General features: G+C 49.3%; 1 protein-coding gene across 1 annotated transcript in view; it reads right to left on the bottom strand.

The window, feature by feature from the left end:
• LOC147114457 (uncharacterized) overlaps window positions 1-16,675 on the bottom strand; it is a 296,186-nt gene that overhangs the window by 102,185 nt on the left and 177,326 nt on the right. The window contains exon 6 of the mRNA XM_085993921.1: window positions 9,512-9,933. Within this exon, the coding sequence (XP_085850047.1) occupies window positions 9,512-9,933 (422 nt within the window). The remainder of the gene's footprint in view (window positions 1-9,511; window positions 9,934-16,675) is intronic.

The raw sequence follows: 16,675 nt of genomic DNA, 5'->3' as shown, positions 1-16,675 counted from the left end.
GTACAGCACAGGTTAGATACAAAGTAAAACTCCCTCTACACTGTCCCATCAAACATTCCCAGGGCAGGTACAGCACGGGTTAGATACAAAGTAAAACTCCCTCTACACTGTCCCATCAAACATTCCCAGGGCAGGTACAGCACGGGTTAGATACAAAGTAAAACTCCCTCTACACTGACACAAAAAACCTCCCTGGGATATCGGGAAAAATAGGGACATTGGCAAAGGAGGAACTGACGCAAATCAATATCTCTAAGGATATGGTGTTAAGGAAGCTAAAGGGATTGAAGGTGGACAAATCCCCAGGGCCTGATAACATGCATCCTAGGGTACTGAAGGAGGTGGCCCTAGAGATAGCGGATGCACTAAGGATGATTTTTCAGAATTCATTAGACTCGGGAACAGTGCCGATGGATTGGAGGGTAGCTAACGTTACCCCACTATTCAAAAAGGGGGGTAGGGAAAAAGCAGGTAATTACAGACCTGTAAGCCTTACATCAGTTGTGGGCAAAATGCTGGAGTCCATCATTAAGGATGAAATAGCGGAGCACTTAGCAAATGGGGACAGGATAGGACAGAGTCAACATGGATTTACAAAGGGTAAATCGTGCTTGACTAATTATTGGAATTTTTTGAGGGAGTAACTGGTAGAATAGATGGGGGAGAGCCAGTAGATGTGGTGTACCTGGACTTCCAAAAGGCCTTCGATAAGGTCCCACATAAAAGATTAGCATGGAAAATTGAGGCTCATGGGATAAAGGGGAAAGTTTTGGCGTGGATAGGGAACTGGCTGTCAGATAGAAAACAGAGAGTTGGAATAAACGGCTCATTTTCTGAATGGCAGGCAGTAACAAGTGGGGTACCACAGGGATCTGTCCTGGGCCCCCAGCTGTTCACAATTTACATTAATGACCTGGATCAGGGAGTCGGATGCAGCATTTCCAAATTTGCAGACGACACTAAACTAGGAGGGGGGGTGGGCTCAGAGGAAGAGACCAGGAAGCTCCAGAGCGATTTGGACAGACTGGGCGATTGGGCGGATAAATGGCAGATGCACTATAATGTGGACAAGTGCGAAGTTATCCACCTTGGGTGCAGGAACGGGAGGGCAAATTATTATTTAAATGGCAATAGATTGGGAGAGGGGGAAGTACAGAGAGACCTGGGTGTTCTTGTACACCAGTCACTGAAGGCGAGCATGCAGGTGCAACAGGCGGTCAAGAAGGCAAACGGTATGCTGGCCTTCATAGCAAAAGGGTTAGAATACAGGAACAGGGATACCTTGCTGCAGCTGTACAGGGCACTGGTGAGACCACACCTCGAGTACTGTGTACAGTTTTGGTCGCCTCATCTGAGGAAGGATGTTCTTGCCATGGAGGGGGTGCAGCGGCGATTCACCAGGCTGATACCAGGAATGGCGGGAATGACCTATGAGGAGAGACTATGTAGTTTAGGGATGTACACACTGGAGTTTAGAAGATTGAGAGGGGACCTCATAGAAGTGTATAAAATTCTGACAGGTCTAGACAGACTGGATGCAGAAGGAATGTTTCCCTTGGCGGGTGAGAACAGAACTAGAGGACATAATTTAAGGATAAGGGCTAAACCATTTAGGACAGAGATGAGGGGGAATTTCTTCACTCAGAGAGTGGTGAACCTGTGGAACTCATTGCCACAGAGGGCAGTGTACGCCAGCTCATTAAATATATTTAAGAGGGAATTAGATATATTTCTACGGGCAAAAGGGGTTAAGGGTTACGGAGAGAAGGCGGGGACGGGATACTGAATTAAAGGATCAGCCATGATCTCATCGAATGGCGGAGCAGGCACGAAGGGCCGAATGGCCTACTCCTGCTCCTATCTTCTATGTATCTAACACTCCCAGGGCAGGTACAGCACGGTTTATATACAGAGTAAAGCTCCCTCTACACTGTCCCATCAAACACTCCCAGGGCAGGTACAGCACGGGTTAGATACAGAGTAAAGCTCCCTCTACACTGTCCCATCAAACACTCCCAGGGCAGGTACAGCACGGGTTAGATACAAAGTAAAGCTCCCTCTACACTGTCCCATCAAACACTCCCAGGGCAGGTACAGCACAGGTTAGATACAGAGTAAAGCACCCTCTACACTGTCCCATCAAACACTCCCAGGGCAGGTACAGCACGGGTTAGATACAAAGTAAAGCTCCCTCTACACTGTCCCATCAAACACTCCCAGAGCAGGTACAGCACGGGGTTAGATACAGAGTACAGCTCCCTCTACACTGTCCCATCAAACACTCCCAGGGCAGGTACAGCATGGGTTAGATACAGAGTAAAGCTCCCTCTACACTGTCCCATCAAACACTCCCAGGGCAGGTACAGCATGGGTTAGATACAGAGTAAGAATTCACACAACACCAGGTTATAGTCCCAACAGCTTTATTTGAAATCACAAGCTTTCGGAGCGCTGCTCCTTTGTCACCTGACGAAGGAGCAGCGCTCCGAAAGCTTGTGATTTCAAATAAAGCTGTTGGACTATAACCTGGTGTTGTGTGATTTCTTACAATTGTGCACCCCAGTCCAACACCAGCATCTCCACACCATCGATACAGAGTGTCAGCTGTGGCTCAGGCGGCAGCACTCTCTCCTCTGAGTCAGGAGGTTGTGGGTTGAAGTCCCACTCCAGAGACTGGAGTCCAAAACTCTGTGCTGCCCCTCCAGTGCAGTGCTGAAGGAGTAAAGCCCAGTGCAGAGTAAAGTTCCCTCTGCGCTGCTCCACTAACAAGCCTGAGCCCCAAACCCAGAAGAGCGCCCTCTGCTGCATTACACTTGTCTCAGCATCTGGTCCAGGACCCAGTCCACCATTCCCAGGGGGCTGGTCTGTCGGTCGCCTTCCTTTCCCTGGATCAGGAGAAGGCGTTCGACAGGGTGGATCACAAGTATCTCTTCGGAACTCTGCATGCATTCAGGTTCGGGACGCATTTCGTCGCCCGGATCCGACTTCTGTACGCCGCTGCGGAGTGTCTGATTAAAGTTAACGGGTCTATGACGGCGCCCCTTTGCTTCGGGAGGGGGGTGCGTCAGGGATGCCCCATGTCCGGTCAGTTATACGCCGTCTGTGTGGAGCCTTTCCTGCCCCTCTTGCGGAAGAGGTTGACGGGACTGGCTCTGCAAGGGCCAGGCGTGGAGGTCGTCCTCTCAGCTTACACCGATGACATGCTCCTCATGGTCACGGATCCTGCTGACTTGCGGAGGATGCGAGAATGCCAGCAGATTTACTCGGATGCATCCTCCGCCAGGATCAACTGGGAGAAATGCTCCGGACTCCAGGTGGGTCAGTGGCGGGTGGATTCCCTGCCGGAGGAGTTCAGGCCCTTCGCCTGGAGCACCATGCACCTCCTCTACTTGGGAGTCTACCTTAGCCCCGCCAAGGATGCCTGGCCGGCGAACTGGCAAAAGCTGGAGGCCAAAGTCACCGCTCACCTAGGACGCTGGACAGGACTGCTCCGAGTGTTGTCCTACAGGGGTCGAGCGCTGGTCATAAACCAGCTGGTGGCCGCCATGTTGTGGTACCGGTTGGTCACTTTGATCCCGCCCCCTGCGTTTGTCGCCAAGGTGCAGAAGAAGCTCATCGACTTCTTCTGGGACAAATGGAGGCACTGGGTCTCTGCAGTGGTTCTGAGTCTTCCACTTAGGGAGGGCGGTCAGGCGCTGGTGTGCCTTTGCACCCGGGCGGCGACTTTCCATCTTCGGATGCTGCAGAGATACCTGTACATCGAGAATCCTCCTCAATGGTGTGCGCTGGCGATGTATTTCTTCCGCCAGCTGCATGGCCTCAATTACGACATGCAGCTCCTGTTTGTGGAATTGGGCCGTATGCGTGCCTGCCTGTGGGAGCTGCCTGTCTTCTACCAGGAACAGCTATGGGTCTGGAACAGCGTCACCTCCAGGTGGAGTTCTCCCCTGTCAGGAGTGACGCCTGTCCTTCAGGAGCCGCTGCTCAGGAATCCGCACCTCCACGACCGCGGGTTCGGGCGGCTGGCGGAGGGCAGGGCTGTGCCTGGTAAGGTGACCAGGGTCGGGGACCTGCTCGATGGTGGAGGAGTGGGCTGGATGGTGCCAGAGGAGCTGGTGCAGCGCCTGTCTTGGGCCAATGTCCGGCTCACGGCCAAAGCCATCGAGACGCTGAAAGCGGCACTGGGCCCCAACTCCACTAGGTGTATCGAGGAGGCTCAAGCACGTGGGGCGATCCCGTCCGAACTGACTCCCATTCGGACAGAATTCCTCATCGGCGCCCAGCCTCGAAACCCCTCTCGGGAACCGGCACCTCACAACTTGAACCATCTCGGGGAAATGCCCTCCGTGCCGTTTAGTTCTGCACGGAGGGGTTTCCTGTACGGGCTGCTCCTGCACACTCTCCACTTTGCCATCTTCGTCTGCCGTCCTGACACGCCTTGGCGTGCTATCTCCGGCAGTGGCGGAGGTCTTCAATGGAGGGCTCTCTACGCGGGAGTCCTCCCTTGTTCTACTGGGGACTTGGCCTGGAGGGTGTTGCACGGAGCAGTCCCGTGCAATATGGTTTTAAGCAAGTTCACGGACTCCCAGGCTGCCTGCCTTTTCTGTGGCCTGGAGGAGTCTGTGTTCCATGTATACACAGAATGTGAGAGGTTGCAGCCCCTCTTTCACTATTTGAAGGGGCTGCTCCTCGATTTTTGGTTGCACTTCAGTCGCAAGCTCCTGATCTTTGGTCACCCGGTGCGGAGCGGAGCGGGCGGGTCACAGAGTCATAGAGTTATACAGCACAGAAAGAGGCCCTTCGGCCCATCGTGTCTGTGCCGACCATCAATCCCTGTCCAGTCTAATCCCATTTTCCAGCATTTGGTCCATAGCCTTGTATGCAATGGCATTTCAAGTGCTCATCCAAATGCTTCTTGAATGTTTTGAGGGTTCCTGCCTCTACCACCCTTTCAGGCAGTGAGTTCCAGATTCCAACCACCCTCTGGGTGAAAAAGTTCCTCCTCAAAGCCCCTCCAAACCTCCTGCCCCTTACCTTGAATCTATGCCCCCTTGTTATTGACCCCCCTACTAAAGGGAAAAGTTCCTCTTTATCTACCCTATCTATGCCCCTCATCATTTTGAACACCTCAATCAGGTCCCCCCTCAGCCTTCTTTGCTCCAAGGAAAACAACCCCAGCCTGTTTAGTCTTTCTTCATAGCTGAGGCGCTCCATCCCAGGTAACATCCTGGTGAATCTTCTCTGCACCCTCTCCAAAGCAATCACATCCTTCCAATAGTGAGGCGACCAGAACGGCACACAGTACTCCAGCTGTGGCCTCACCAACGTTTTGTACAGCTCCATCATAACCTCCCTGCTCTTATATTCTATGCCTCGGCTAATGAAGGCAAGTATCCCATATGCCTTTTTAACCACCTTATCTACCTGTTCCGCTGCCTTCAGGGATCTATGTACATGTACACCAAGGTCCCTCTGACCCTCTGTACTTCCTAGGGTCCTACCACTCATTGTGTATTCCCTTGCCTTATTTGTCCGTCCAAAATGCATCACCTCGCACTTTTCAGGGTTAAATTCCATTTGCCACTTTTCCGCCCATCTGACCAACCCGTTTATATCGTCCTGTAGCCTGAGGCTTTCCTTCTCGCAATTTACCACCCCACCAATTTTCGTGTCATCTGCGAACTTACTGATCATACCTTTTACATTCTCATCCAAATCATTTATGTAGGTCACAAACAACAAGGGACCCAGCACCGATCCCTGAGGTACCCCACTGGACACAGGCTTCCAGTCACAAAAGCAACCTTCGACCATCACCCTCTGCCTCCTGCCACTCAGCCAGTTTAGGATCCAACGCGCCAAGGCACCCTGGATCCCATGGGCTCTTACCTTCTTGACCAGTCTCCTATGCGGGACTTTGTCAAAAGCTTTACTGAAATCCATGTAAACCACATCCACAGCATTTCCCTCATCCACACACCTAGTCACCCCCTTGAAAAATTCAATCAGATTGGTCAGACATGATTTACCCTTGACAAAGCCATGCTGACTATCCCCGATTAATCCTTGCCTCTCCAAGTGGAGACTAATTTTGTCCCTCAGAATTTTTTCCAATAATTTCCCTACCACAGATGTTAGGCTCACTGGCCTGTAATTCCCTGGTTTATCCCTGCTACCCTTCTTGAATAATGGTACTATGTTAGCTGTTCTCCAGTCCTCTGGTACATCCCCTGTGGCCAGAGAGGTTCTGAAAATTTGTGTCAGAGCCCCTGCAATCTCCTCCTTTGCCTCACACAACAGCCTGGGATACATCTCATCCGGGCCTGGGGATTTATCCACTTTTTGGCCTGCTAAAACCGCTAGTACCTCCTCCCTCTCGATGCTAATGTGTTCAAGTATGTCACAGTCCCCTTGCCCGATTTCTATCTCTGCATCATCTTTCTCCATAGTGAACACAGATGCAAAAAATTCATTTAAAACCCCGCCTACATCATCTGGCTCCACACACAGATTGCCACTTTGGTCCCTAATGGGCCCTCCCCTTTCCCTGGTTATCCTCTTGCCCTTAATATACTTAAAATACATCTTAGGATTTTCCTTTATTTTGCTCGCCAGTGTTATTTCATGGCCCCTCCTCGCCCTCCTAATTTCTTTTTTAAGTATGCCCCTGCACTTTTTATACTCCTCTAGGGCTTCCTCCGTCTTTAGTCTTTTGTAACTGCCAAAAGCCCCCCTTTTTTTCCTAATGCATTTTTGTATATCCCTTGTCATCCAAGGTTCCCTTTGCTTGTTGGTCCCACCCTTGACCTTTACAGGAACATGTTGGCGTTATACTCTCTCTATTTCCCTTCTGAAAGTCTCCCACTGCTTTGATGTGGATTTTCCTATAAGTAGCTGCTCCCAGTCCACTTTGGCCAGATCCTGCCTTATCGTATTAAAATCGGCCTTTCCCCAATTTAAAACCCTTATTTCCGGGCCGTCTTTGTCTTTTTCCATGACCACCTTAAATCTCACTGAATTATGGTCACTGTCGGAGGACCTCCTCATGGGACTGCTCCTGGGCCTGGTGAAAATGGCCATAAACAGGTCCAGGCAGCGGGCGGTCGAGGGGGTCGTTCGACCCGATTGCCTGCCTCTCTTCCGCAGCCATGTTCGTGCCCGGGTAGCCCTGGAGATGGAGCACGCGGTGTCCGCCGGCACACTTGAGGCCTTCCGAGACCGGTGGGCACCGTCACCCTGGCCTGGGTGATTTTAATTTAATTGGTTAAGTTTCTTTTATAAAGTTTTATTAAGTTACAGTCCATTTGTTTAAACAACCAACCAGAAGAGCGCCCTCTGCTGCATTCCACTTGTCTCAGCAGCGGGAGAAGCAGGCGGCGGAAGTCCCGCCCCTCGGACACCCCGATTGGTTGGAGGACCCGCCGCTACCTCAGTCCTCCAAGCTCCGCCCGCTCTTTCCCCATTGGTCGGAGCTCCCGTCAGTCACCGCCGTGGAGTTGATGATGTGCCCCAGTCCGGCTTCCTGCAGAAGACAAGGGGCTGCGGCCGCTCAATCCACTCCACTCGGTGCCGGGAGGGTGCTGGGATGGTGCGGTTTGTATTTTCTTTTTATTTATCTCCCCGCCCGCACTTCTCTCCGCTATATATAAAAAAAAAACGAATAAAACTCACTTTCCGCCGGTGATCCGGACTCTCAGGCGGGGGGTGTGCTGAGCATATATTTATACAACACAGAAAGAAGCCCTTCGGCCCATCGTGTCTGCGCCGGCCATCAAGCCCTGTCTAATCTAATCCCATTTTCCAGCATTTGGTCCGTAGCCTTGTATGCTATGGCATTTCAAGTGCTCATCTAAATGCTTCTTGAATGTTGTGAGGGTTCCTGCCTCTACCACCCTTTCAGGCAGTGAGTTCCAGATTCCAACCACCCTCTGGGCGAAAAAGCTGTTCATCAAATCCCCTCTAGACTACCTGCCCCTTACCTTGAAGCTATGCCCCCTGATTATTGACCCCTCTACTAATGGGAAGAGTTCCTTTCTATCTGCCCTATCTATGCCCCTCATAATTTTGTACACCTCAATCAGTTCCCCCCTCAGCCTTCTCTGCTCTAAGGAAAATAACCCCAGCCTGTCCAGAAATAACAACAGAGAATGCTGGAAAAACTCAGCAGGTCAGGCAACATCCGTGGAGAGAAATTTGAGTTGACGTTTTGGGTCGAAACCCTTCTTCAAAACTGGAAAGAAAAGAAAATAGATCGAAGGCAGGGCTGCGATCGAACAAAAGAAGTAAAAGAGACAATAAAAGGTATTCGAAGCCAGACGAGATGGTAATAGGCCGGTGGAGACAAAAGGCAGCTGAGATTAGGTGTGAAGTGTACTGGCAGGTAAGAGACAGCTGCCAGGTGGGGGAGAGAAACAAAAGGAAAGGAGGGGAGTGGGGGGAGAGGAAGACCCAAAACAAAGGGGTGGAAAAAATTATAAGTAAAAAAGTAATGGGGGCCGAGGTTATGATCTGAAATTGTTGAACTCGATATTGAGTCCGGAAGGCTGCAAAGTGCATAATCGGAAGATGAGTTGCTGTTCCTCGAGTTTACATTGAGCTTCCGTGGAACTGTCCAATCTCTCTTCATAGCTGAAGTGCTCCAGCCCAGGTAACATCCTGGTGAATCTCCTCTGCACCCTCTCCAAAGCAATCACATCCTTCCTATAGTGTGGCGACCAGAACTGCACACAGTATTCCAGCTGTGGCCTAACTAGCATTTTGTACAGCTCCATCATAACCTCCCTGCTCTTATATTCTATGCCTCGGCTAATGAAGGCAAGTATCCCATATGCCTTTTTAACCATCTAATCTACCTGTCCTGCTGCCTTCAGGGATCTATGTACATGCACACCAAAGTCCCCCTGATCCTCTGTCCTTCCTAGGGTCCTACCATTCATTGTGTATTCCCTTGCCTTGTTAGTCTTCACAAAATGCATCACCTCACACTTTTCAGGGTTAAATTCCATTTGCCACAGTTCTGCCCATCTAACCAACCCGTCTATATCGTCTTGTAGCCTGAGGCTTCCCTCCTCGCTATTTACCACTCCACCAATTTTCGTGTCATCTGCGAACTTACTGATCTCACTGATGGTGGATGGGGTGCCATTCAAACGGGCTGCTTTTTCCCGGATGGTGTTGAGCTTCTTGAGTGTTGTTGGAGCTGCACTCATCCAGGCAAGTGGAGAGTGTTCCATCACACTCCTTACTTGTGCCTTGTAGACACTGACATGGACGAGTTGGGCTGAATGGCCTGTTTCTGTGCTGTACATTCTATGTAATACCATAAAAGGTCAAATGAAGGGAATCATCAGCTCAACAGGCTAACAGATTAACCAGCAGTACAAAATTTATAAAACATTTTCCACGTTCAGTTTACCCCAGCTGCTGGCCCGTCCTGCGCTACAGAGCAAAGTGAACTTGTTGGTGGGAAGACTGAATGAATCCTGTCCCACACACGGAGCAGGTGAACGGCCTCTCTCCGGTGTGAATTCGCTGGTGTAGCAGCAGGTCGGATGACCAAATGAATCCCTTACCACACACTGAGCAGGTGAATGGTCTCTCCCCGGTGTGAACTCGCTGGTGTATCAGCAGGGCGGATGACCAAATGAATCCTTTCCCACACACTGAGCAGGTGAACGGCCTCTCCCCGGTGTGAACTCGCTGGTGTACCAGCAGGGCGGATAACCAAATGAATCCCTTCCCGCACACTGAGCAGGTGAATGGGCTCACTCCATTGTGAAGATGCTGATGTGCCTTCAGCTCTTTGAAACTATGAAAGCTCCTCCCACAGTCACAACATTTAAAGGGTCGCTCATCAGTGTAAACAAGCTGGTCTCTCAGCAGATGGTTGGACCGAGAGAATCGCTTCCCACACACGGAGCAGGTGAACGATCTCTCTCTCCAGTGTCAGCACGCTGGTGATTCGTCAGATTCCCAGAACTTTGAAAGCTCTTCCCACAGTCAGAACATTTAAACGGTCTCTCATCAGTGTGAACTCGCTGGTGTGTCAGCAGGTGGGATGTCTGAGTGAATCCCTTCCCACACACGGAGCAGGTGAACGGACTGTCCCCGGTGTGACGGCGCCAATGAACTTCCGACGCAGACGGGGAACTGAATCCCTTCCTGCTGTCCTCACCTTTACCCGGTTTCTTCCCGGTGTGACGGTGCACGTGTCTCGCCAGGGCAGGCGGAGTGTTTGATGGGACAGTGTAGAGGGAGCTTTACTCTGTATCTAACCCGTGCTGTACCTGCCCTGGGAGTGTTTGATGGGACAGTGTAGAGGGAACTTTACTCTGTATCTAACCCGTCCTGTACCTGCCCTGGGAGTGTTTGATGAGACATTGTAGAGGGAGCTTTACCCTGTATGTAACCCGTGCTGTACCTGCCCTGGGAGTGTTTGATGGGACAGTGTAGAGGGAGCTTTACTCTGTATCTAACCGGTGCTGTACCTGCCCTGGGAGTGTTTGATGGGGCAGTGTAGAGGGAGCTGTACTCTGTATCTAACCATTGCTGTACCTGCCCTGGGAGTGTTTGATGGGACAGTGTAGAGGGAGATTTACTCTGTATCTAACCCATAGAAACATAGAAGATAGGAGCAGAACAGGCCATTCGGCCCCTCAAGCCTGTTCCACCATTTAATGAGATCATGGCTGATCATCCAAATTCAGTACCCAGTCCCTGCTTTCTCTGCATATCCCTTGATCCCTTAAGAAATATATCCAACTCCTTCTTGAATACATATAAGGAATTGACCTCAACTGCCTTATGTGGTAGAGAATTCCACAGGTTCACCACTCTCTGGGTAAGAAATTCTTCCTCATCTCAGTCCTAAATGGCTTAGAAAAGATATTTCAGATGAATATTTCGCAAGAGGAATGGTGCAAGGGGGAGGGATTCAAATTTCTGGGGCATTGGAACCAGTTCTGGGAGAGGTGGGACCAGTACAAACTGGATGGTTTGCACATGGGCGGGACCGGAACCGATGTCCTAGGGGGAGTGTTTGCTAGTGCTGTTGGGGAGGGTTTAAACTACAATGGCAGGGGGTTGGGAACCTGTGCAAGGAGACAGAGGAAAGGGAAGCAAGGATAGAAACAAAAGACAGGAAGGAGAAAAGCAAAAGTGGAAGACAGAGAACTCAAGGGTGTAAATCACAGTAAATAAGAATTCTAAAAGGACTAAGAGTATTAAAAAATCAAGCCTGAAGGCTTTGTGTCTTAATGCGAGGAGCATTCATAATAAGGTGGATGAATTAGCTGCACAAATAGATGTAAATGGATATGATATAATTGGGATTATGGAGACATGGCTCCAGGGTGACCAAGACTGGGAATTCAACATCCAGGGGTATTCAATATTCAGGAAGGACAAGAAAAAAGGAAAAGGAGGTGGGGTAGCATTGCTGGTTAAAGAGATTAACACAATAGTAAGGAAGGATATTAGCTCTGATGATGTGGAATCTGTATGGGCAGAGCTGAGAAATACCAAGGGGCAAAAAACATTAGTGGGAGTTGTATACAGACCCCCAAACAGTAATGCGGAGGTTGGGGATGGCATTAAACGGGAAATTAGAGATGAGTGCAATAAGGGCACAGCAGTTATCATGGGTGACTTTAATCTACATATAGATTGGGCTAATCAAATTAGTAACAATACTATGGAGGAGGAATTCCTGGAGTGTATACGGGATGGTTTCCTGGACCAATATGTCGAGGAACCAACTAGAGATCAGGCCATCTTAGATTGGCTATTATGTAATGAGAAAGGATTAATTAGCAATCTTGTTGTCCAAAGCCCCTTGGGGAGGAGCGATCATAATATGATAGAATTCTACAGTAAAATGGAGAGTGAAGTAGTTGACTCAGAGACTAGGGTCCTGAATTTAAATAAAGGAAACTACAAAGGGATGAGGCGTGAGTTGGCTAGGATGCATTGGGGAATGTTGCTTAAAGGGTTGACGGTGGATAGGCAATGGCAAACATTTAAAGATTGCATGGATGAACTACAGAATTTGTGCATCCCTGTTTGGCATAAAAATAAAACAAAAAAGTTGACTCAACCGTGGCTAACACGGGAAATTAGGGATAGCATAAGATGCAAGGAGAGGACATATAATTTGGCCAGAAAAAGCAGCAAACCTGAGGATTGGAAGCAGTTTAGGATTCAGCAAAGGAGGACCAAAGGATTAATTAAGAGGGGGAAAATAGATTATGAGAGTAAGCTTTCAGGGAACATAAAAACTGACTGTTAAAGCTTCTATAGATATGTGAAGATAAAAAGATTGGTGAAGTCATGCGTAGGTCCCTTGCAGTCAGAATCAGGGGAATTTATAATGGGGAACAAAGAAATGGTACAACCAATTAAATGCAAACTTTGGTTCTGTCTTCACAAAGGAGGACACAAATAACCTCCCAGAGATGTTGGGGAACATAGGGTCTAATGAGAGGGAGAAATTGAATGAAATCAGTATTTGTAGGGAAATGGTGTTAGGGAAATCGACAGGATTGAAGGTTGATAAATCCCCAGGGCCTGATAATCTACATCCTAGGGTACTTAAGAAAGTGGCCCTAGAAATAGTAAATGCATTGCTGGTCATCTTCCAAAATTCTACATAGGGTAAGGGAGAACCAGTGGATGTGGTGTATTTGGACTTTCAAAAGGCTTTTGATAAGGTCCCGCATAAGAGATTAGCATGTAAAGTTAAAGCACATGGGATTGGAGTAAGGTTCTGTCTTGGATAGAGAACTGGTTGGCAGACAGGAAACAAAGAGTTGGAATAAACAGGTCTTGTTCCGAGTGGCAGGCAGTGACGAGTGGGGTGCCGCAGGGATCGGTCCTTGGACCCCAGCTATTCACAATATATATTAATGATCTAGACGAGGGAACTAGATGTAATATCTCCAAGTTTGCAGATGACACAAAGCTGGGTGGGCGTGTGTGCTGTGAGGAGGATGCAGAAAAACTCCAGTACGATTTGGACAGGTTGGGTGATTATACTGCATTTGCCATGCATCTGCCCAATGTGGATAAATGCGAGGTTATCCACATCGGTGGCAAAAACAGGAAGACAGATTATTATCTGAACAGCAATAGATTGGGAAAAGGGGAAGTGCAACGAGACCTGGGTGTCCTTGTGCACCAGTCGCTGAAGTTAAGCATGCAGGTGCAGCAGGCGGTTAAGAAGGCAAATGGTATGTTGGCCTTCATAGCGAGAGGGTTTGAGTACAGGAACAAGGAAGTCTTGCTGCAGATGTACAGGGCCTTGGTGAGACCACACCTTGAGTATTGTGTGCAGTTTTGTTAGCCTTATCTGAGGAAGGATGTTCTTGCCATGGAGTGAGTGCAGCGAAGATTCACCAGACTGGTACCTGGGATGGCAGGAATGACGTATGAGGAGAGAGTGGGTCGATTGGGCTTATACTCGCTGGAGTTCAGAAGAATGAGAGGGGATCTCATTGAAACTTATAGGCCTAGAAATTCGGTGGGGTTAGCGCCGAATTAGAGGCGTTAGAGGGCCTTGCGCCGGAATTATAGCCGCGATCGAAATTGCGTTGGGCCCTACCATCGGCGTTAGCCAGTAGCGCTGCGCCGGCACCGATGACGTCATCGGTGTGCGCAGCGTCCCGGTTGCCGTGGTAACGCGGCCGGACGCCCAAATTCAGTTGCGGCCGCCTCGCCCGTGGCAGCCACAACCAACGATTGTTCAACGGGATGTTGCAGCACGTAGCACCGGCGCATTAAGGTGGAGCGGCGGCCGGCCGCTTTCCCGGCGGCCGCCTGCCCGCACCTCCCTCCCCGGACTCCTCCACCACCCCCCCGCGGCACTGATGTGTGTGGCCCGCGAGCCCGGCACTTCTCCGAGGTGCCGGGCTCATTTGTCGGGCGAATCGACCGGTCAGCGGTCGGCTGCAGGCAGCTCCTCCTTAACAGAAGGAGGAGGCCTGCAGTACCCCAGCCTGCCGCACCGCATCGGGTGCTGCAGCGGGGAATTAGCGCCACAAACCTGCATTCAGCGCCCATAGTGAGGCGCTGAAACCCTCCATTAGCGCCCGCAGCCGTCTGGGTGCGGGGCAGCTGAATTTTTGGCGGGCGCAGCGGCAATTATTGCGGGCGCAAAATTTCGGGCGCAAAAGCCCTGGCGGAGGCAAACCTAATTTCTAGGCCATAAAATTCTAACAGGACTAGACAGACGAGATGCAGGAAGGATGTTCCCGAAGGCAGGGGAGTCCAGAACTAGGGGTCACAGTCTAAGGTTAAGGGGTAAGCCATTTAGGACAGAGAGGAGGAGTAATTTCTTCACCCAGAGAGTGGTGAACCTGTGGAATTCTCTGCCACACTGTGCAGTTGAGGCCAATTCATTAAATATATTCAAGAAGGAGTTGGATATATTTCTTGAGGCTAAAGGGATCAAAGGATATGGGGAGAAGGCAGGGACAGGGTACTGAGTTTAGATGATCAGCCATGATCTCATTGAATGGTGGAGCAGGCTCGAGGGGCCAGATGGCCTACTCCTGCTCCTATCTTCTATGTTTCTATGTGACCCCTGGTTCTGAACTCCCCATGCTGTACAACACACCTTATTACATTAATAAACTTGCAGAATGGGCGTATAATTGGCAAATGAATTTCAACACTGACAAATATATTACATTTTGGTAAGAAAAATAAGGAGGTCACATATTACTTGGAAAATAAGAAGCTAAATGGGGTAGAGAAGCAAAGGGATCTCGGAGTAAAAATACACAAATCACTGAAAGTAGTGACGCAGGTTAATAAGGCCATTAAAAAAAAGCAAATCAAGCACTAGGATTTATTTCTCGAGGGATAGAATTGAAAAGTAGTGAAGTTATGCTAAACCTGTATCGAACCTTGGTTAGACCACACTTAGAGTACTGCGTACAGTTCTGGTCGCCATATTCTAAAGAGGATATAGAGGCACTGGAGAGGGTGCAAATTAAATTTACAAGGATGATACCAGAAATGTGATGTTATACCTATCAGGAAAGGATGAGCAGGCTGTCCCATCAAACAAGAGGGGTGACTTAATAGAGCTCTTTAAAATGATGAAAGGTTTTGATAGAGTGGATACAGAGAGAATGTTTCCACTTGTGGGGAAGAGCATAACTAGAGACCTCAATATACGATAGTCACCAAGAAATCAAATCGGGACTTTCTTTACCCAGAGAGTGGTGAGAATGTGGAACTCGCTACCACAGGGAGTGGTTGAAGTGAATAATTTAGATGCATTTAAGGGGAGACTAGACAAGCATATGAGGGAGAACAGAATAGAAGGTTATGCTGATAGATTTAGATTAGCACAGACAGGAAGAGGCTCGAGTGGAGCATAAACGCTGGCATGGACTCATTGGGACAAATGGCCAGTTATTGTGCTGTACATCCTATGTAATCCTGTGTACCTGCCCTGGGAGTGTTTGCTGGGATAGTGTAGAGGGAGCTTTACTCTGTATCTAACCCGTGCTGTACCTGCCCTGGGAGTGTTTGCTGGGACAGTGTAGAGGGAGCTTTACTCTGTATCTAACCCGTGCTGTATCTGCCCTGGGAGTGCTTGCTGGGATAGTGTAGAGGGAGCTTTACTCTGCATCTAACCCGTGCTGTACCTGCCCTGGGAATGTTTGATGGGACAGTGTAGAGGGAGCTTTACTCTGTATCTAACCCGTGCTGTACGTGCCCTGGGAGTGTTTGATGGGACAGTGTAGAGGGAGCTTTACTCTGTATCTAACCCGTGCTGTACCTGCCCTGGGAATGTTTGATGGGACAGTGTAGAGGGAGCTTTACTCTGTATCTAACCCATGCTGTACGTGCCCTGGGAGTGTTTGATGGGACAGTGTAGAGGGAGCTTTACTCTGTATCTAACCCGTGCTGTACGTGCCCTGGGAGTGTTTGATGGGACCATGTAGAGGGAGCTTTACTCTGTATCTAACCCATGCTGTACCTGCCCTGGGAGTGTTTGATGGGACCATGTAGAGGGAGCTTTACTCTGTATCTAAAATGTTCCATTCCCCCACAATGACATCCAAAACCTCAAGGACAATAAAACTTCACTCATAAAGTAACACAAACCCCTCAGCTTCTCTCCTGGACACAAATATTGAGGACAGGGAATGTCTGTAACAAGTCATCAAGTAGTCCTCGTCTTATCTTAGAAACAAGGACTCAATAGACTGGGTGCTTCAAACAAAGCTGATTTATATATACAGAAAATTAAAACCCCAATAACTGGGCTGGATTTTAACATTAACAAGCCCCAGTTGCCTGAATTAACATGGTTCAGTCCTGGATGTGATTAAGGACATCGGAAACAGTGGAATTGACCCACCACAGTCACACTGTGGATACTCTGGTGTGTCAGCGGGTGGGATACACCAGGGAATCCCTTTCCACACACTGAGGTTGACTCTAATGATCGGGAGTCCCAGGGTTTCGGATACCAGATAATCAAGCTCACAAGAACACAAATTGTCTCTCCAGGCTTTATTAAGAGCGCTGCATAACACAGATCGGGTGATAATTCCCTCAATCTGGAGAATAGAAGTACAGTGGATTAAGTGGTCTGTTCTTATACACAAGCTTGGTTACTGCGAGAAGGATACACTGATAGGGTTAACTGAAGTAGGGTGAG

Source organism: Somniosus microcephalus, chromosome 7, assembly GCF_052327205.1.
Source record: "Somniosus microcephalus isolate GS21.2 chromosome 7, FLI_Smic_1.0, whole genome shotgun sequence".
In the NCBI taxonomy this organism is placed as follows: Eukaryota; Metazoa; Chordata; class Chondrichthyes; order Squaliformes; family Somniosidae; genus Somniosus; species Somniosus microcephalus.
This window is presented reverse-complemented; position numbering and strand designations above follow the sequence as displayed.